At 38.2% G+C, this 21,633-nt stretch overlaps 1 protein-coding gene across 2 annotated transcripts in view; it reads left to right on the top strand.

Moving 5' to 3' along the window:
* Positions 1 to 21,633, top strand: part of CDK14 (cyclin dependent kinase 14) — a 537,382-nt gene that overhangs the window by 430,339 nt on the left and 85,410 nt on the right. For both annotated transcript variants that reach the window (XM_054564177.1, XM_054564178.1), the window contains one exon: positions 15,861 to 16,000. In XM_054564177.1, coding sequence (XP_054420152.1) covers positions 15,861 to 16,000 — 140 coding nt within the window. The remainder of the gene's footprint in view (positions 1 to 15,860; positions 16,001 to 21,633) is intronic.

The following is a 21,633-nucleotide window of genomic DNA, read 5'->3' as shown; positions in this document are numbered from 1 at the left end:
TGTTAACTGCACTGGTATTTTTCTTCCTTTTATCATGCCCCAAGATTCGCCAAAGTTGATATAAATTCACCATGCCTTCTTTAAAAAGCGTAACAGCAAGGCATTCTTCCTGTAGGAGCTGGACTGTAAAAGGTGATTTCCTTTTACTCCATTTGGTTTAAGCCTGTAAAAAGCATTAAGTGAAAAATCTGATATATTTGTTAGGGTATTTATTGCATTACCAAGTTATATTTTCAGTTCTCAGTGAAAGGTTTATTGAGAACATAAACTTTGAAGAGGTTTTGTTCAGGATTAAAGATATTTTTTTCCCTTCTCTTTTGGCAAAATAATATCACAGCAAAACGATGCCTTTCAGGAGCTATTTTTAGCACTGTTTACAGTCGAGGGCACATCGGGACCATTCCTGGGAGGCAGACACCAGCCTCCCAGACCCGCCTCGGTGGTCAGGGTCGTAACTTCTCTAGGGTTTTAGAGGAACGAAAGGCTGTGAGTTACCATTTCCATTAGCTTAATTTACCGTAATGCAGATGCACCAATAAGTTTTTCAGGAGCATTTTACAGTGAAATGTTTTGCACACCGCCCATGCAATTAGAACTAAATATTTATAACCTATCCCTCCTAATGTAAAACATAAGCCATAGCCAAGGTTTAATGTGCATTCATTTTTTTTTTTGATAAATGAAGATTTGAATTTAAACTCCTGATTCATCTTTTATCATCAAAAATGAGAGTCATCTGTTTCACATGAAATAGTGCTGTCATCAACTACTGTGAATTCAGAAAAATTGGCTAATCTTTATTCTCTAAATAGCATGAATTTCAATACCACCACATGGGTAGAACATTCACTGACAGTTTCCTTTGCTTCACTCTTGATGTCCTAATAATGTTTTGAAAACTTGTGAAATAGGTGAAATAATAAGATTTAAGCAAGTCATAGTAAGAAAAGGTCAATCTTCACAGCAGTCCTGTGAAGTGGGAGAGGGTATTAATTTTATCCTGATCTATATCCAGAAGTTGGAAAGGTTATAAGTCACCTGATGTCCTTCTGGTAACAATGAAATTCCATATGGGGCAAGATCATGTGGTTATGAAGGTCTAGTGTTTATGATTGGGTGTAACTGTAAGCAGGAGAACTGGCAGGCTGGAAATCAGTTCTGTTGATTGCATAGCCTTTGCTTTTGAGGATATTCTACATTGACTTGTGAATTTAGAATTTTCTTTTAAGTATTCTATATGTTTTAGCTTTCTGATTAGAAGAGTTAGTTATTGTTATTTCTTTTAACAACAAAAAAAATATATCTATATCCCCTTCTATCATGCCGTTCAGTCAGAGGATTCAAAAGTAACTACTTGTGCTTTTTCTGCTGTTAACCATGTTATTAAAGCAAAACACTGAACAAAAATTATAGAACCATATAATCACTACTTTGCTAAATCTAAGGATCTTTTCTAAAACAGAACTGAGGTACAAGTATAATTCCTGACAGGTTTGTACTATCCTTTATGAGAAAAAAAGTCAAAGTTTGGCAAGTTCTAACAAATCTTAGAGTGATTTTCTTTAAATTATATTATTTAAGCATGTAGAATTATAGGTTAAGTGCATATGGGTTATAGTATTTTATATAAGCTATTAAAAAATAAAACTCACAAAAGTCACTGCTGCTAGTCACTGGAGAAGAATTTGAGAGGGCATTGAAGTGGAATCTCTGTAAAAACAATGCTGTGAAGTAGTTAACCGATGCTCCCCCATAAGCAGATTGAGTGGAAGTGTGATCTACTTTTGTGGTTATTAAGTAAAAATGAGTTTAAATATATACACAAGGACTTGTGTTGAGAAGAATATAAGATGCAGTTCACTTACATTAGCTTTGATTATTTTATGATAATACCTCCACGGATTTATGAAGTATAAATATGAAAATCTACAGATTCATATTAGTACATAGGAAAGGCTAGTATAATTACTTCATAAGTTAACCAATGTGTTTTAAACCAGACCACCTTTTTTTTGATGTCAGGGTGAACTTACATATGCAATGACATTTCTTTTTCCAGGAAAAAGAACAAAAAAATCAAAGCTAGAAAATTTGGGGTAAATATCTAGCTGAGCTTTGAAATCCAAAGCAAGAGTTTAATGTTTTCATTTTACTGGCCCGCTTTTTGGCAGTTTATAATATGCTTAAGAGTGTCAGTGCTAACGTTTTCCAAACATCCTGCTGAGGACTCTTTAGCACTTTCTGTACTTTTCCACCAGATCGAGTTTACTGCAAGGGCGACTATGTATTGAGTGCGCCTTAGATCTGAAAGAGAGACCTAACCTAGCTGGGCAGGTTAGTATGACGGACTTCAGGAACTTTTCGTCTTGTCTCTGGTAATGCTATATGCTCCCTGTTGTTTTTTTTAAATATAGGGCAGTTGGGGTGTTAACAAGAACATAGAAAGAATATTCTCCACAGCAGTGGAGTACAAAATTAAAGGGAGAGAGAAATGCCAAAATACGTAAGGTGTTCTTATGGAAAATTTCAAAATAGCCCAATAATCCTTTTACCACCAGGGTGACATACAGCTTGGTATATATACAGTTTATTTTTTAAATTGTATTGTATTGATCATGCTGTTACACTTGTCCCAATTTTTCCTCCCCCTCCCCCTGCCCACACAGACCTCCCCACTCCCCGCTCCCTCAGGGAATCCCCCCACCATTGTTCATGTCCAAGGCTCATGGTATAAATTCTTCGGCCCCTCCATTTCCTACACTGTACTGTACATCCCCATGGCTGTTCTGTAACTACCTAGTTGTACTTCTTAATCCCCTGACCTCTTCACCCCTTCCCCCACACAACCCTCCAATCTGGCAACTGTCAAAATGCTCTCTGGATCTGTGATTCTGTCTGTTCTTCTTGTTCGCTTAGCTTTTTCTTTAGATTCAGTTGTTGATAGATATGTATTTATTGCCATCTCATTGTTCATAGTTTTGATCTGCTTTTTCTTAAATAAGTCCCTTTAACATTTCATGTAATAATGGTTTGGTAAAGATGAACTCCTTTAGTTTTTTCTTGTCTGCAAAGCTCTTTATCTGCCTTTTGATTCTAAATGATATCTTTGCTGGGTAGTGCAATCTTGGCTGTAGGTCCTTGCTTTCCGTGACTTTGAATATTTCTTGCCAGTCCCTTCTAGCCTGCAAAGTTTGTTTTGAGAAATCAGCTTACGGTCTTATGGGAACTCCCCTGTAGGTAACCAACTGCTTTTCTCTTGCTGATTTTAAGAGCCTCTCTTTAACTTTTGGCATTTTAATTATGATGTGTCTTGAAGTGGGCCTCTGCATCTATCTTGTTCGGGACTCTCTGTGTTTCCTGGACTTGCATGTGTATTTCCTTGACCAAATTAGGGAAGTTTTCTTTCATTGTTTTTTCAAATAGATTCCCAATTTCTTGTTCTTTCTCTTCTGGTACCCCTGTGATGCAAATGTTGGAACACTTGAAGTTATAACAGAAGCTTCTTACACTATCCTCATTCTTCTGTATTCTTTTTTCTTCTTGTTGTTCTGATTGGTTGTTTTTGCTTCTTTTTGTTTCAAATCATTGATTTGAATCTCAGCTTTATCCACTCTACTGTTGTTTCCCTGTAAATTGTTCTTTATTTCAATTAATGAATCCTTTGTTTCTGACTGGATCTCTTTTATGCCATTGAGGTCCTCACTAAGTTCCTTGAGCATCCTTATAACCAGTGTTTTGAGCTCTGCATCTGATAGATCGCTTATCGCCATTTCACTTAGCTCTTTTTCTGGAGGTTTGATCTGTTCTTTCATTTGGGCCATATTTCTTTGTCTCCCCATTTTGGCAGCCTCCCTGTGTTTGTTTCCATGTGTTAGGTAGAGCTGCTATGACTCCCTATTGTGATATCATGGCCCAATGTAGTAGGTGTCCTGTCGGATCCAGTGGCACAGCCTCCCCAATCACCCAAGCTGGGTACTCGAGGTGCACCCTTCATGTGGGCTGAGTACACCCTCCTCTTGTAGTTGAGCCTTGATTGCTGTTGGCAGGTCAGTGGGAGGGATTTACCCAGGCCAGTCAGCTTCAGAGACTGACTGTGACCACTGACCACCACCCTCTGCCCTCTGGAGGATCAGCTGTTCAGGGACAGGGTGGTGGTGCTCTGATGTGGTCTGTAGTTGTCCACTGGGTGCACAGACTCTGGATTTCCCCTGGTGGTGCAGACCAACATCAGCCCCCACCTGTGTCTTGCCCAGGGCCACACTGCCTGGGCTGTAAAGCAGTTTGAGATGGCTGCTGCTTGTGCTTGGTTTGGAAATTCCCAGGTGAAGCCAAGATGTGAATCTAGGCTGGCTGCTCTAGTGCCGGACCTGGGACCACTTAGCAAGAGGTGCGCGGGTTGAGGGCTCAATGAGGCCTGCTGCTGTTGTTTGAGAGAACTTAGCAAGTTGTTGGTATATATACACTTTAGCAATAAATCTTTGGCATAGGATGTAATGGACACTAAAATTTCAGAGTCAGAACCTAGATGCTCCCCATTTTGTAAATGTGGCCCTTTGATTATCTGGATCAAATAAAATAGTACATGTGGAAGCACTCTGTAAACTGTAGAGGTCCTTACAAATGACATTATCATTATACTCATGTGACAGTCAAGTGAGCTGACCATTATGGGAATGACTGTCTGCCAGGGAAAGTGTGTCATTAAACAGTTTCACCAGAGTAAATGAATGACAACTGAACTGTTTTCTAAGCACAACAAAATACAGCCTATTTATGGAAACTATTAAAAACATTATCTCTACCTTGAGGGGAGGAATCTCAAGTTGGTTTTTTTTGTTTTGTTTTGTTTTTTACAGCACTGCATTGACAAAGAAAGTCTCAGCATTAAAGAACTATGTCTTTTCATTGTTAATGTAACTAAGAGCCTTGCCTGTCATTTCATTGCACAGGCCGTGAATAGAGTTCTCTGCACAGACCTAAGGCTTTCCTTATGTTAGTCTTTATTTTCCCCAAGAGTTTATTCCGATGTCAGGGATTCCCTTCCTCTTTTACTTGACCAATAACTGACCCCTCTTTGCAAAATGAATAGATTTGAGCCTATTTTGTAAAAATAAGTCACTGTTTGAAAAATCAGAGCAGTTTTATGACCACAGTCCTCCCTCTATGTCAAAAGCTTTGATAAGAAGGTGATTAAATGACCATTTTGCTTTTGATGTACAGACAGAAAGAGTGCAGCGTCTGACAGGTCCGTGCAGTACAGTTGAGGAAACAGATGCATCTTTATGGGTGGGTTGACTTCTTCACAAATCATTTTCAATAGATCAGTTGTATAATCCAATGACCAGTGCCCATGTTGGCAACTTTGCCACAGAGACAGTATGCCCACTGTCTAATGAAAGGTTCCCACCCTGACTTTGGCTCTGTGAAGAGCGTGACCGTAAGTAAATCATGAAGAAGGACACCCTCCACATCACTCACTCCAGGTCAGTCTATTCCAACTCTGAGAGACAAAGCATGCTATTATGCTTCAGACACAGGAACACGGTGTATCTAGTTCTATCCCATTATAGAATGCAAGTGAGGAATATTCTAGAACTTTTTTGTTCCCTTTTATATCCTTTTAAGCTTTTCTATGGAAATTAGTATCTCCATTGAATACTCTAAAAAGTAAGTTGAACCTACCACATCTCTATGCTTTACGTCCAGCTTTCATGAGCTAAAACACTAAAAAATCCCAGTGAAGATGTTTATAGTCATATTTACAAGTCAGCTCTTGGGAACAAAATAACTTATCTTAGTTGTTCCAGAAGCAGACATATCATCAATTTTAGAGGGAATCTTTTGGAAGAGTGTAAGAAAAAAAAAAAAAGCAAAATACATGCAGTCCCAGTTTATAAAGTAACTTTAAAAAGACAAAGACCAATTTTCTTCCCATTCCCCCCCCCCCCCCCCCCCAAAAAAAAAAAGAAGAAGAAGAAAATGCCATTCTGCAGAGGAATATGTACTTTGAAGATGTTCTTTAAGGACAACAGCATGACCTTAAGATATGTGTGCTTAAAATGATTGTTTACTTTTAAATTTATGTTTCTCAGGTAAGGCAACACTTGTGCAGGTGGAACAATTCGTATCCTCAGTCCTCAACCAAACACTCAAGTCAGTCAACAAATGCCGTGTCCCCCACTGCCCCAGGAGCCGTGCCTCGGAGGGAGTAGCCCTTTTTGCCTTGCTGTGACACAGGTCTTCCTCTTTTTGTACCATCATTTTTATTCTCCACTCTTAATTTCCTCTTCTCAACTTCGACAATCTTCTTTAGGCTGGCAAAAGATGCTCGGTTTGCTTTGCTCTTTGTTTTCAGGATGGCTTAGAAATCTGGGTGAGCTTTTAAAGGCTGCTTTTCACTAGTCATATTATCTTCTTTCATATGTATCTATGTATCTTCACATACACACACATATATATATGTATGTATCTATATGAGGGGGAACCCCAAAAATGTAGTTTATTGGTAGAAAGTTGTGTATTTTTTCGTACATGTTTAAACTTCAGTCACCTTCAAAGTACACTCCATTTGATGCAAGACACCTATTAAAATGTTTTTTTCCACTGCTCAAAAGAGTTTTTGAACCTACTGATTCTGATGCCTTTTAGTGCTTCTGCTATTTTTTGTTTAACCTCTTCCACATCGGCAAAACATTTCCATTTGAGGACTTTTTTTATTTGGGGAAACAAAAACATCTCTAGGGGTTAGATCAAAAGAATAGGGAAGGTGGGGATTGGGAGTCATGCTGTTTTTTGGTCAAAAACTGCTGAACACTCATCATGATGTGGGCAGATGTGCCTCTAAATCACCCGTCATGAAATGGGCAAACACATTGAAAGAGTCTTCAAAAAAATTCACTGAAGCTGAACGCAGCCTCTCACAACAATGCCAGCTGGTGCACTGATACAGACGGGATCCTAGAACACCCACCTAGAAGGGGAAGCCTGTACTACAAGGGGTCCGCCCTCCAGAAGATAATTCCAGGCCCCCCTTGTATGTGCAGGTAAAGTGTGTGTATGTGTATGTTGCATGGATAAGGACTAGGAAAATGAAAATTCATTATGGTTAGAATAGCACTGTTCCTTTATTTTCAACTGTATTAAAAGCGTTTGTTTGAAAGTTACTCATAAGATTCTCTTCACACACACTTTGAATTCAGTAGGGATTGTTTCTCTTTGTTGTCATGAAGATTTATAATTTAAAAATTTCTTAGATTTTTTCCCAGAGAGTTTCCACAAACACATCTTTTTACTTTTTAGTAAATGAATATGGCATGAATATGACAGTCTCCTGTCCCACACACCCTGCCAGGATTATGTGACCCTTCATGATCACAGTTTACTGACTACCCCTCCAAGATGATGGGCACAGTTCTGATAGCGTGAGGCAGATCCCCTCTCAGTGACCTGGGTTGGAGCCTTGAAATCAAAAGGACAGCCTCTCCATCGGCAGTAGGAACTGTCCATTTGCCAGAACATCCCTTGAGGCATCAGGGTCCCTCCTCCCCACCCGTGTGTAGCCACTCCCAGAGGCTCGGCATTCCACCCGCCCAGAGAGGAGGAATGCTCCGTGTGAAAACCTGCCACACCCCATCTCTCTAAACTGCTCCCTCCCCTGAACCTCCTTGACAGGTCCCCCTGACCCTGCCCTCTCACATCTCTACATGGCCCGATGCCCAGCCTTCTTGATCCAGATGCAGAGCCATCAGAGAAAACCCTCTGGGCTCTTTGTTAACTCTTCCCACCCCCAGCCTCGGGGAACCACTGCTCGCTTTTCTGTTTCTGTAAGTTTGCCTTTCCCAGAATGTCACATAAATGGAATTATACATTGTGTAGGCTTTGGCTCCTTTCACTTGGGATGATGTATTTGAGGGTCATCTATAAATTGAGTGGAAAAGGAACAGTAGCCTGAAACAACTTCATTTAGCTAGTTTTCGAAGCTTACTAGAGGTGACCTAAAAGAAATAGTGGTTTTCTTTTACAAAAGGCAAAGGAACAACACTGATTTAGTGGTTATTCCAAGGGGAAAGATCTAAAAATTACAAGTATAAATTACTGTATAGTAACAATTAGATGGTGCAGATTATAAATATACACCTGTTGGGGGTGGGGTATCTTCTACCACCACTAAAGATCACCTCAAATGTTGGGTAAAGTACCACAAGCACATCTGCTCAAATGTATATGCATAGCTGAACCAAGAAGAAGATAAATGAAATCTCCAGGGGCCAAGGATGAAGAAAACCAGAGTAATGAGTAAGTGCTAAAGTTGCAGCTGCCTTGTGGTGGTGATACTACAACAAGTGGAACCACGGGGGTGGAGGTCAGGAAACCAGCCTTTGGGCCTCACACAGGTGGAACATAGGAATTAAGATTCCTCAGGTAGAGTCAAGACCCTCAAAGCACTTAGCTCAGTAATGGGCTGGCTCAAAAAAGAAAAACAAAAACCTGCTTCCACAAAAGGAGATTGCAAGGGCCAGTTGATTGTGTTGGCCTAGGTTCTGTGTGGAAATGAAACCTTCTCCCCTGAGAATTCTTCAAGTTTAAATTAGAGCCTGTGTCACTGCCGTGGTCTCAGAAGCCAACAGAAAGAACTCGGAGTGCCCAATGGTTGAGAGAGCCCCAGGACTCCTGGCAGAAGAAAGTGTCTATGGAGAAAGATATTCTCAACCCAGGCTCCTCAGGATTCCCAAAGATTCACATTAGCTAAGCATGAGCTCACAATTCAGAATTACAAAACATAATGAGGAAAAGTCATTGTGAGTGAGAGTCGGTAGCATGAGCAACAAACTTGGACTCCTCCCTCACCTAGAACTTCAGCTGTTGGGAATTATGGGACATAGAGCATAACTGCATTTAAAATGTTATAAAGAAATAAAAGATCAAATTTAGAACTTGAACCAGAAGCTATCAAACTTGAACATGTAAATTTGTTAGAAGAACTTGTAAGAACAAAAATAAACAGTGAAAACAGCATATTAGATGCGACTGCTTAGAGAATTAGTTGAACTGGGAGAGGGCTCTGAAATAATTAGAATGGAGAACAGAGGGACTGGCAGATGGAAAATATGAAAGAATGAATAAAGACATGGAAAATTTAATAAGATGCATTACACTGGTGTTATAAAATGAGAAAAGAGAGAATTGGGGAAAAGCAATTGTCTAAAAGTAATGGCTGAGATTATTTCCTGAATTGGTGAAAGACACGAAGTTTCAAATTCAGGAAACACTATGAATACCAAGCAGGTTAAATCAAAAGAATATCTTACATTGCAGTAACAGTCCTCCAAGGAAGAAGAGGAGAGCTATCAGGCAGAGACAACAGAAGCCTGTGAAATAATATATTCAGAGTTAAGAGAAAATGCTTTGAACCTAGAATTAATTCCCAGCTAACTATTATCCTATATGAAAACAAAACAGAATTTGCCACCAAGTTCTTTCATCATGGAAAGACCTTTTAAAGTTTGTATTTCAGATACAAAAATAATAATCTAAGAAAGAATATCTGAAACATGAGAACTAAGGTGATTAAATAAATGATAAACATGGGTAAATCTGAATAATAATAACAATAACTTTGATCTGCATCCTTGAAAGCATAGAAAATAGAAATAAAATACTAGACAATAACAACATGAGAGATGGGACCCATGTCATCAGAATCAAAGTGTTCCAGCGTTCTTGTATTGTTTGGCAGGATGGTAAAGATAAAGTTCAACTCTAAACAGTTAAAGTTAAATGTTAAAAAAAATTAAAGAGCCATTCGCTTGGAGAACTGAGGGTGAAGGTAAAGGCGTGGAAGTTTCTTCTGATATGTTTGGTGGTTAAAAAAAACAAAGCTCTAAGCCATCTCACCCCAAAAGAGAACATCATTAGCCACAGATTAGGTGGTTCTGTGGTGTTCTTGTTCACATACTTATTTTCTGGTGGGCAGTGGAGATTATTATCAGGAACACAGCATAACTTCTATACAGACAGGTGAAATGATAGAAATTCGTTGCTATTCCACCAAGGAGCTCCATAAGAGGGCTTAACGGGGACACAAGAGGACCGAATTAAAATGAGGAAAATGTTTTACAGGAGTTGTAACCTAGGTGGCCTAAACCTGAGGGAACGTCCTTTCTACCTCCTCATTACTGAATTAAAAAGCCGCTGCTGTTTGCCAGGAGGTTCATTTCACTTCCCATTATGCCCAACCTCATACTCAAAGCACTGAGAATTAATTTCCAGTGTCATATATTGAAGCAGACTTCAGTTTCTCTACATCATTCTTTACTTACTTCTGTATTCTGTATCCAACTATTTCACTTCTCTCATAATCCTATAAAGTGTTACTTAACTAAACAAGTATAGCTCAAATGGACGAACCAGCTCTTGTGACATCATGTGAGACAGTCCGACCAGTGTGACCTTAAATAAATGTATAGCAGCATTTAAAATGTGTGGCATTAACACAATATAAGACCATGTGAAGCAACTTACAATGCTGATCTTGTAGAGAGAGAAGGTGTCAGGTTCTGGGCTGGCCATCTGATGGTGCACTGCCATCCAGACAGACAATTGATTGGTTATGTCTTTTTTCTTGAAGAACCTGGTTGTTGTATTGTTGTCATTGTGTTGTAGGTCTTGGGAGAGCACTAATGCTTGTTGCCCTAGCGTTAATTGAAGGTAGAATAAAATACGAACATGTGGGCAAAGTTCATCAGACAAAAGTAGAGTGGAGCTTTTAAAAGCAAGCACCTTCTGTATTGGAGAAGCATTGTCCTAAAATCCTGCTGCACTTCATAGATACCAGTAGTCGTAGAAATTATCGTTGCAGTCAATAAAACTGGGCTGCCAGATAGTATTGCCTTGGAAATGGAACTTCAGACAGGATCCAATTTATCATCACTATGAGCCAAAATGTAGGCTTGGCGAATGGTAAGTCTAACGAAGCTTTCGTGGGAGCATCGATAAGCAGTTTTATCAGGCCTCAAGCTTGGCAGAATTTCAGCCTCTGTGTTTGGATTATGAACAGCCTAGTTGGAAACTTAGCAAAAAATTTCTTGCTGTTCAGCATTTAATACATGCTTATCATTTTTATCAATTGACCTTTCCTGAAACCACGCAGTATTGAGTTATGTCTCCTTCAAATCTAGTTCCATGCCAGAATCTTATCAAAATGTTAGGAATTTAGAGAGAGTGGGTGCTGAAATACCCGGCACAATACTGACATGTTTTTTAATATCCTACAGAATTAAAATCTCAGGAAGTATGAAAACCAGTGTAGATTGCCTGTGGTTTATCCCTTCATTCATTTCAAACATTGATAGTGGGGCTTTTATGGCCATTTGCTTGCTATTTTATGTTTATAGCTCCCATATTTAAAACAGTAGACATCAGGTTTGTGTAACCACTGATTTTGTTGGCTTTTGACCAAGTTTATGATGATTTTTTAATGTCTTTCTATAAATCTCATTTTGTGCAGTTATGAAAACCTCCATTTTGAAAATCACAAACCTCTGGTGGAAAAGTTCATGTAAAATCCACATTGTACAGAAGCACATATCTTTACTGTCTCCAGACAAAACGTCTGAAAACTGATTTAATGTTTGCACTTTGGGTGCAACTTGAAAGAGAGAGCCTTAAAAAAAAGAGTGGGAGTGAGCTATTAAAGGATTTTTAACAAAATAGTTTGCTTGTCTTGTGCAGGACATATGGACTATGCCCCCAGAAAAAGAAATTAGTTTCTGCTAATGAACTGAACATATATCTAGCATTTTATATGTCTGTTAAACTGTGTAATTTTATATTTGAATATTTAACAATTTGTCTTATTATGTAATTGGTAAAATGGTGCTGGGTATTGCTGTTAATTCAATCACATATTTATATTGTCTGGATGTATGATTATAATTCTTGGGGAGAAATAATTTCTTAGTGTCTATCAGCTTGTAAAAACTAAATGTGAGAATTTAAATATCTAAGTAAATATTGAAATGCAAAAAAATAAAAAGTTGAGTGTAATTACTAAACACATAGAAATAGAATGTATAACTTCTAAAACAGAAGATGGAAATCTTGAATTTTAAAATTCATTCCAAAAAAGACAGAAAAAGATTAGAAAAAGGAAGCAGGTCAAAATAGAATGCAAGAGTAAGATGGTAGCAGTAATTTAAATATATCAGTAATGCCCAAGTGTCCATCAATAGACAAGTGGATAAAACGACTATGGGATGTTTACATAATGGAATACTACTCAGCCATAAAAAAGAAAATCTTACCCTTTGTGACAGTATGGATGGACCTGGAGAACATTATGCTAAGTGAAATAAGCCAGTAAAAGAAAGACAAATACCATATGATTTTGCTCATATATGGAATCTAATGAACATACTGAACTAACAAGAAAAATGGGGACAGACTCATAGATGGAGAGCAAGATGAGAACTAGTTGAGGGGTCGTAGATTATGGGGTGGAGGGATTAGGCAAAAAGGAAAAAGGACACGTGGACATGGACAACAGTGTGGTGTTTGCTGGGGGAAGGAGGGTATAAGGGGACTAAATGGTAATGGGAAAAATACAATAAAGATTACATCAAAAAATGAATACATATATAAATATATTAATAATCACAGAATGTAAATGAACAAAATTTTCTTTTAGAATATGGGGATTATTTAATTGAATAAGTATAAAGCCAGCTATATAGTATTTATGAAAGAGAAACCTTAAAATTATAGATATGAAAAATTAAAAGTAACAAGGTTACAAAAGGTATATCAGGTAAATATTGAATTAAAAAGAAACTGGCCATTAAATTAATATGAGAAAATAATGAACTTTAGCCCAGAAAGCTTTATTGAAGATAAAAAGTCATTACAAAAGGATTGATGACATAATTTACCAGGAGGAGATAACAGTGCTACATTATTATGCGTTTAATTACTCAGTTTTAGAATATATAAAACAAGAATTGATTGAATGACAAGAAAATTTTTTAAAATCTACCATCGCAATGGGAGATTGCAAACAATAACCGCAGTCATTATAACATTCTGATAAGGTGTACCTATGGCTTGGGATACAGCTTCCAAATAAGATATCCTGGAATTGTCAAATCTCAGACCTCTTAGATGAACTCAAAAAGTGGTTCAGGTAATGACAAAGACTCTGATGTTGAAAATGCATATGGAGAGTTGGAATAAAAGTGGTTCTTGAAATGCAAGTGAGGAAACAGCAAACTTTTCAAAATTAAAATTTTATATATATATATATAACTTACATATTTGTATAGAAACTGAGTGTCACAAATAAGCATTTGATTATTTCATCAACATTATTAAAGTTTAGTCAGATTGAGAGATGAGAAATGAGATTGTCTTATATTAGTAAATTCCTTATATATTTATTTATATATATAATTTAAGTGTGGCCAGCCCTGTCCAGGTAGCTCAGTTGATTGGAGCATTGTCCCAATATGCCAAGGCTGCGGGTTCGATCCCCAGTCAGAGCACACATAGGAATCAATGAATGAATGCGTAAGTAAGTGAAACAATAAAACTGGTGTTTCTCTCTCCCCTTCTCCCAGCTCTTCTTTCCTCTCTCTCTCTAAAGTCTATAAATAAAAATTTTTTAAAAATTTAAATATGGCCAACAATCTATTGCAAAAACAAAGCTATGATTACAAATATAATTCTTCGAAATAGTGAAGCCATGGCTTCAAGTATGATTCATGGCTGGTTAGAGCTGTAGGGGCCGCACACTTGTAGTTCATCCCTCTCGTAACGGAGTCAGGACTAAAACTCAGATCTCATCTCAGTCTGGCCTTGTTCTGTTCTCTCGAAGCTGTAGAAAATGGATACCAGTGTGTTTTTCGCCATGATTTCATATAAACTGTACATTCAATATAAGTGCAGTTTTTACCATGAAGTCTACCTATCTCAAACTTTACATTTGATATTTTTTAAATATTAATGAATAGTTTATAATAGTGAGGGTGTCTTCGGAAGAGGAAGGAACGATTTGGATGGACCTGGCCCCTCTTAAAAGAAAGGGGAAAAAATTATAGAGAATCTTGGCAATGCCGTCTTTTCCTGTGGGCAAAGTTCTCTTTGCCAGGCAGAGACATTAAAAACCAATCCACTGCTCAGTGTTGTTTTTTTTTAAATAGCCATCGCAGCTGCCGAACACTGAGCCCACCTTTGAGACCTTCATGTGTGAAGACTTAGAAAGCCTCTTAGATTGGATCTTTGTAGTAATATTTTTCTTTGCTCTTTTCCCTTTTTATTTTTCTACTGAAGTTCATTGCTTCCTTTCCTCTTCCCTATGCTCAATCCTCCCTGCCCCCATAACAATTTAAAATCAATACTAAAAAGCTGCTTGAGAAGGGAATGGGAAGAGTTGTTGGTCATTGAAGAAAGTTGTTTATTGGCTAATTGTGTGTGTAGGAGCTTTAGGGCTTTTGAACAAATACCCACTGGCAGGTGCAACTTTCTTTGCAGTTGTCTGGCTGCCTCTGAGTCTGTACTTACTGCCCCTCATTGCAGAAATACAGGAATCCCAGGATAAAAACCTTTAGAAACAATCTGAGAGCATGGCAAATGCAAACCACTTTATTTATTAAAATTGTTTTATTTTTAAATTATAGTTGGCATTCAGTATTATATTAGTTTCAGGTGTATAGCATGGTGGTTAGACATTTACATAACTTGGGAAGTGATGCCCCCGATAAGTCTAGTACCCTCCTGGCACCATACGTAGTTGGTTCAGTAGTATTGACTGCATTCCCTACGCTGCACTTTGCATCCCCCTACCATTTGAGAGTTCTAATTTTGGATAGGCGTGAATCCACTCAACCTGCTAATTGAGCAACCGATTATCTTCTCTGATTCCCTCTTACCTGTTCCTGTTTTTAGATGGGAACAGAATGACCTTGTTCGACTATCATAAATGAGAGAGTGCAAAAAGTACCTAGGAAGGTACTTGACACATATTCAACTATCCACAAACGGTAGCCATTTTTAGGAATACTTTTATTATTATGTTAATTGTCTGGTTTTGATTGCACTGAGCAGGGGAATAGAGACTCCATGAAAAAAGCAAGGCTGGGCTGGCCTGTGTGGTCTGCTACCCATTTGAAAGCTGTACCACATGGAGGACTTTACCTCTCTGCCTTTTTATTTATTTATTTATTTATTTATTTTGGTAATCTTGAGACACACATTTTCTATCTACTGTTGTTTTAAAGGTCATCTTGAATTGATTCAACCCCATATGGTTTAAGCATATTCCCTTTGTTAACCTGCATGTTAATATTTTGATTGTTGACATTTGACAGTGTACCTATTCCAATAATTGTATCTTCAATGTAAGAAAATGTGAATTCTTAGAGAAGAAGTAACTTTAGTAACTGAGGAATTTAATAGCAGTTTTATTTTAATTCTCCTAGTTATTTTATATTAATTTTCCTATAAATGTATCCAGATGTATATGTACTACATGGATCCTATGAACAAATTCTGGCAACTATTTGATAAATTATCATCTGAAATCTCCTACCTCTGGACCTAGTTCTAGCCTGAAAGTATCAATCTTTTGCTTATAGTAGGAATATTTTAAATCAATGACACTAAGAGTACAAGAGTAAAAGCCAGCTTAGAGTAATGTATATACCCTAAGAACCAACATGAATTTACTTTCTGTTTATTTTCAGTAGGTAATTTAACTTGTTTTCTTGGTCAGGAATAAATAAGACCAGAACATTTGGGTGAGACTTATGTCTTATTTAGTGACTTTTCCTGTTTGGTCTGATTTCTCTCCTTTGTGCTTACATTTTCAGGCTCAGCTATGTGAATTATGCAGAGGATCTGGCCTCCAAGCTCCTACAATGTTCCCCAAAGAACAGACTATCGGCACAGGCTGCCTTGAGCCATGAGTATTTTAGTGACCTGCCCCCACGGCTATGGGAACTGACCGATAGTGAGTAGGACAAATCCACACCATCCAGTCAAAGCAAGGACATCATTTTAGCATCTCTTTGTAACATATATGTGGAGAGATTGATGTTTACATGTGCATGTGTAAGATTATGTGCTTGCATATATGTTTGTGTACGTGTATACATACGTACATAGGTACACTTATGTGTATGTGTGTGGAGAGAGAGAGAACACACGGTGGGGAGGTGTTGTGTGTGTGTGTACATTTAATGGAATCCTGCCATTCAAACGCCAGCTTACCAGACACTGGACGAAAATGGATTCCTTTTTTGCTATCTCCGCTGTGCAGTTTGCAGCCACAAGTCTTTGTATTTGATTATGTGTGTGTCCAAAAAAATGATCTGAGCAGTCATAAAGGAAAAGGAAAATATGATTTATATATTTATGCATACAGTACTTTTTAACTGGCTGGAGTACAGAGGAGAAATGATTCATTTCTGTTTGATTCTTAGAGACCATCTTGGTTTTAACAATAACCTTAAAAAGGGCTGCTATGCAGTGAGCTGACGAATAAAGTTGGCAGTTAGCTAAAGCACTGAATTGACATGTAAGAAACGAAGACGTAATTCATTTTAACTACAAATGCTCTTGGTGTTCATGCAGACAGATCTTCTCTAGATCTCTTAAAACAAAACACATTCCTGGGTGGGTTTTTGTTTTGTTTTTACAAAAGCGTTCGTATTTACACAGCCTCTTTCAATTACATTTTAAATATTTGGGGGAGGATTTATGGCTGGGAGGATCTCATCTTTCTTCCAAAGTGTGAAACAGAATTCTTGTGAAATTTTGCAAAACACTATTTCAGTAAGAACATTTTTGTTCAGTGGTGATCTATTCTTTCCATGGGCTGGTTAGAGATGTTTCTTCTCCTTCTCATTCTGATTACCTTAAAATTAAAATATTGCATAGATATTTATAACATCTAATATAATTAAAATTAAAATATATGCATAGATATTTATAATATGCTTATTAATCCTTTGATATACATCATTTACCATGGACAGACACAGTTATTTCTTTAATCTTTTGGACTTTGGACTTCCCTCCATTGTACCAGATTCTCCTTCACAATAGTAACCCTTTTATTTTGGAACTCAGTCATAAGTAACAACTACTCTTGGGTATCTCTCCTAATTTTTTTTTTTTATAATCCTACAATCAATGTGAATTACTTTTTGTTACCCTGAAGTGACTATGAATATATAATCCACTACTCCCCCTAAGCTTTGTAAATCTTTTTTAACATATTTTATATTCAGCCCTACTTCCTTTCTAAAAGCCTACCCACTGACCATTACAACAGCTCTCACTATTTTAAAAAAATAAAGATAAGATCCCTATGGAAAAATAATGCTTTGGTGACACATCCTTTTATACTGAAAAAAAAATGATACAAATGGGCTTATTAGTTTATGGCTCATCAAACTGAAACATATGTTTTGTTTTCCTTTTAGAATAACTTGTAACTTGATATCACTCCTCCTTGGTAACATCTCAATCCCATCTGACTTGATGATTGCGTTTAAGCCAGGATTTTGATGGTCTACGAATTCTGAATTTTGTAGTCGTACTTTTCTGTTAATATGGACTTATTACCCACTTGCCACTTAGTTTATCAGCGAGCGGTTAAATCCAGTTTCCATCAGTAAGGAAATGCCTACACATTATCACTCGGTAGCAGGCTGCCAGCGGAGACGGCCTTGTCCCCATCATTAACAAGCACAATGTATGCAGAACACCAGAGGGGAATTAAAACCACAAAAAATACCTCAGGGTGGTATTTTTAATATGAGAATTTAATTTGTAATTTCACAGATTAAGAATTTTGGCTGCATTAATCCCTTTATCAGCTCACAGCAGGCTATTTGCAGAAGCATAACCATAAGGTGATATTCATTGGCAGAAACACGTCTTTGCATAACGTTAAACATCAGGAGCAGGGAAACCTTTTGAAGGGGGGAGAATAAAGATGAAAAATCATTATATTTTTAAAGCAAGATTCTGCTAAATGCCTCTGGTAAAAATTTTGAGTTACAGAAATGCTATTTCTGTGCGTAGTAGATAATCATTATGAAGCATAAATCCAGTCTCAAGAAAGGACAATCCCAGCATTAAATACTACAGTCATTTCCATTTTGAACGACGTGGTGGTCCTTGTAAACATGTTTACAAAACAAAGAATTCCAAGACTTCAGAGGCTTTGGAAACTAGTCCTTTTAGTGACAGGACTAGTTTTGGTGACTGTTATCAAGGTTAATATTCTGCAGACTATATTTAGACATTCTCAACACTCCGTTTTACATTAGGGTGGAGTCTTGTAGAAGTTCACCACCTGGCAAATGGCCCTGGAGGTGGCAATACCTTCATGTGCTTCCTGTGCTTCCTTTTCAACGAGATCTGGTAGGCGGTCCCCCTGGAAAGATGTGTCACAGAACCAATAAACTGATTGTTGTAGCAACCATGCCATGGTTTAGATTCATCAACTCCAGGAACCTCACTGCATTGTCTGCCCACGCTGCTATAATGGGGGTGGGAGGGGAGTGGGGGTGGTGCTTAAACAACAAACCACTTTTCACAGTTCTAGGGTCTGGGAAGTCTAAGATCGAAGTGCTGGCAAATTGGGTTCCTGGTGAGATTTCCTCCCGGACTGTGGACAACTACCTCACTTGTATCTTCCCGTGGCAGAAAGAGACTGGCCTTTTTTCTTCCTCTTGTTACAAAACCACTAATCTCATGAGAGCCCCACCCTGATGACCTCATCAAGCTGTAATTCTTACTCAAAGCCCCGCCCCCAAATCCCATCATGTCGTGGGGTAAAGGCTTCAACATATGAATTTGTAGGACATATTTCCGTCCAGAGCACTGACATTTCTTAAAGACAGCTCATGGCTTTTTTTTTAAAAAGAATGACCACAAAAAGAAAAAACATTTCTGCAAACAGAAAGTGAAACCAGTAAAAAAGGAAGAAGAGTGGAATAAAAATAAATTCAAAGTGGGCTCAAGCCTCCTTCGCTACTTTAGTGTATCAGACCCTGAGATAAAAGTGTCAAGTATGGTCAGAATCTTGGTTACCTAGAATATTGCAATCATTTCATGGATTATATATAAAATTGAAGTTGTATACTTAAGCCAGACTCTTATTTGGTTTGGGAAAACATATGAAAACAGAACACCTTTCTTTATTGTACTAATTTTCAAAACCTCAACAGTTTACATAACGCCAAAATTTAGAAGTAATGTATTGGCGTGCCAGTGAGGCAAGAATTACAAATTTATCAAGCAAGGATAATGGCACAGTTACCTGGGAATCTCGCGGTTAAAGCTGGCTAATTCTGATGGCACGTTGTCATTCTCCCTCTGTCCTGAAACCCCAACCGCCTTGCCCCACTTTTTCACAAAGATTTAACTGCAGGGAAGTAAATGGGAGGCTGATTTAGAAGAAATTCATTACTTTTCCCAAATACACCATAGGGCATTCTCCTGTGTATACTATCAAGCTACATAAATTATTGAAGCTGAACTACCCTTGTCAAAGTAAATGAACAAAATACACTTCATAGCATAGAGTCCTTGATTTTATTACATGCATTTGTTAATTCACAAAACTCAGATCTGCAGTAAAAGAAGGCTAACAAATCGGAGCAGTGTAAAAAGTGGGAATCAGACCACCTGGATTCTAGCGTCAGCTCTGCCGTTCAGTAGCCAGGCAACTTTTGCCAAATATCTTATTCTCCGTGCACTTCCAATTTCTCATTCAGAGAACAAGTGCTCTCTAAGGACCTTTCCAGCTATAACATTTTTAGGTTTTCCTACCTATTCCTAAATATGTGCTCCATATTATCTTAAATCAATGTTCTGCCATTAAGGTAGCTCCATGTCATTTTTAAAAAAATAAAACAAGCACACCCAATTCAAATATATTTGCTCTCTCCCGATTCCTAGATTTCCATTCCCTCATGAATCCTTTTGAACCAGGCTTTTGCCCCCAAGACTCCAAAACCACTGTGTTCAAAGTCTCTATCCATTGAGCCTTCCCCAGCCCTCACCTTGACCCATCAGCAGAATTTAACACAATTGTCCACTCTCTCCTCTTAGTAACATTCCTACACTTGTACTCTAGGACAGGACTCTCCCATGGTTTTCCTTTTGCTTCTGCTTTTCGGGTTCTGGTGGATTTCTTCTAATCTGCCAGACCTCTCACTGTTAGAGTGCCCTGTGGCTTAATCCTCAAATTTTTCTGTCTATAATTCACTCCTTAGAGCTCAGATGATCTCATCCAGTCTCGTGATTTAAATATCATTTATACTTTGACAGCTTCCAAATTTCTGTCTCAAATCCCATCTTCCCTGACTCCAGATCACATATCCAGCTGACTACTCAAAGATTCTCCATTTGACCATCTACCAAGCATCTCAAATGTAGTAGTATTACCAGAACTGAACTCCTGATCTTTATCCCCGGACTTGCTCCTTCTGTAGTCTTCCTCTTGTCAATAAATGGCAACACTGTTCATCCAGTTAGTGAAAGTTATCTCTGACACCTTTTTTGTCACACTCATACTTGCTTCTTCCACAGTCCAAGTTGGTATTAAGTTCAAATTATGAGGTCTGTACAGAAGGGAGGTCTGCACAGAAGGTATCCATCCATGTAATATGAAAAATGGAGACATTTATTGAAGAAGATACAAGATACATGAAACATTGTACACAGGACAATGATTTATCAGTCCCCTTCAAAGTAGGCACCTTTGGGCCCTCACACAGTTCTCCCAGTCCCCATCAGCTGCCTCACTATATTTTCCTGAATTTCATTGTCTGAAATCTCTTCCCTTTCAAAGGTGACTTTAGTTTTGGGAGAAGCCAGAAGTCCCAGGGCACCAAATCTGGGCTGCAGCAGGGCTGAGTCACCTGGGTGATTTGATGTTTCTCCAAAAAACTTTGCACGACATGTGACGCGTGAGTGGGCGTGTTGTTGTGATGAAACAGCCCATCACCAGTTGCCCAGAGCTGCAGCCTCTGAGTCATCCCAATAGTTTCCACAGAGGAATATTCAAGCTTAATACAACATTTGATGCAGATTCATTCCTTTACTCGCTCAGTGATTTGGAATGACGGCCACACAGTACACAGGCTCACTCAACGGTGTCTACTGCCCGTTACTGACTAGTACAGTGAAGTTGTCACTGTTCACACATGTGCATTCCTGTCCGCTCTCCTTGGCTGCCAGGTTACTTCGATGTCACACAAACCATTCTCATTATTTTAACAGTGTATAATGTACCCCATTATTGTATACATGTACCACAGCTTTTTTATCCACTTGTCACCTGTATTTTTACAATAGCCTGATAACCGTTTTGCCTGCTTTTCTTCTTGCTTCCCGGGAGTCCGCTCTGCTGTTTGGTCTTCCTCCATTAGCACTCCCTGTTCCTCTAGACAGGCGTGGCTTGCCCTCCATCCCACCCCCCACCGTTGGGTTTCTGCTCAAATGTATCTACATGTCCAGTTTCTCTTCCTTGACTTATTTTTCATCGCGACATTTACTACTAGTTGATATTTTCTATTTGTTTGATTGTCTTCATCTGTCTCCCCTAAATGGAATCTACAAGAA

Source organism: Pteronotus mesoamericanus, unplaced genomic scaffold (assembly GCF_021234165.1).
Source record: "Pteronotus mesoamericanus isolate MK-2021 breed Mesoamerican mustached bat unplaced genomic scaffold, CSHL_Meso_final scaffold_85, whole genome shotgun sequence".
Taxonomy (NCBI): Eukaryota; Metazoa; Chordata; class Mammalia; order Chiroptera; family Mormoopidae; genus Pteronotus; species Pteronotus mesoamericanus.
Note: the sequence above shows the minus strand (reverse complement) of the source record. Positions and strands in the feature narration are given on the sequence as shown.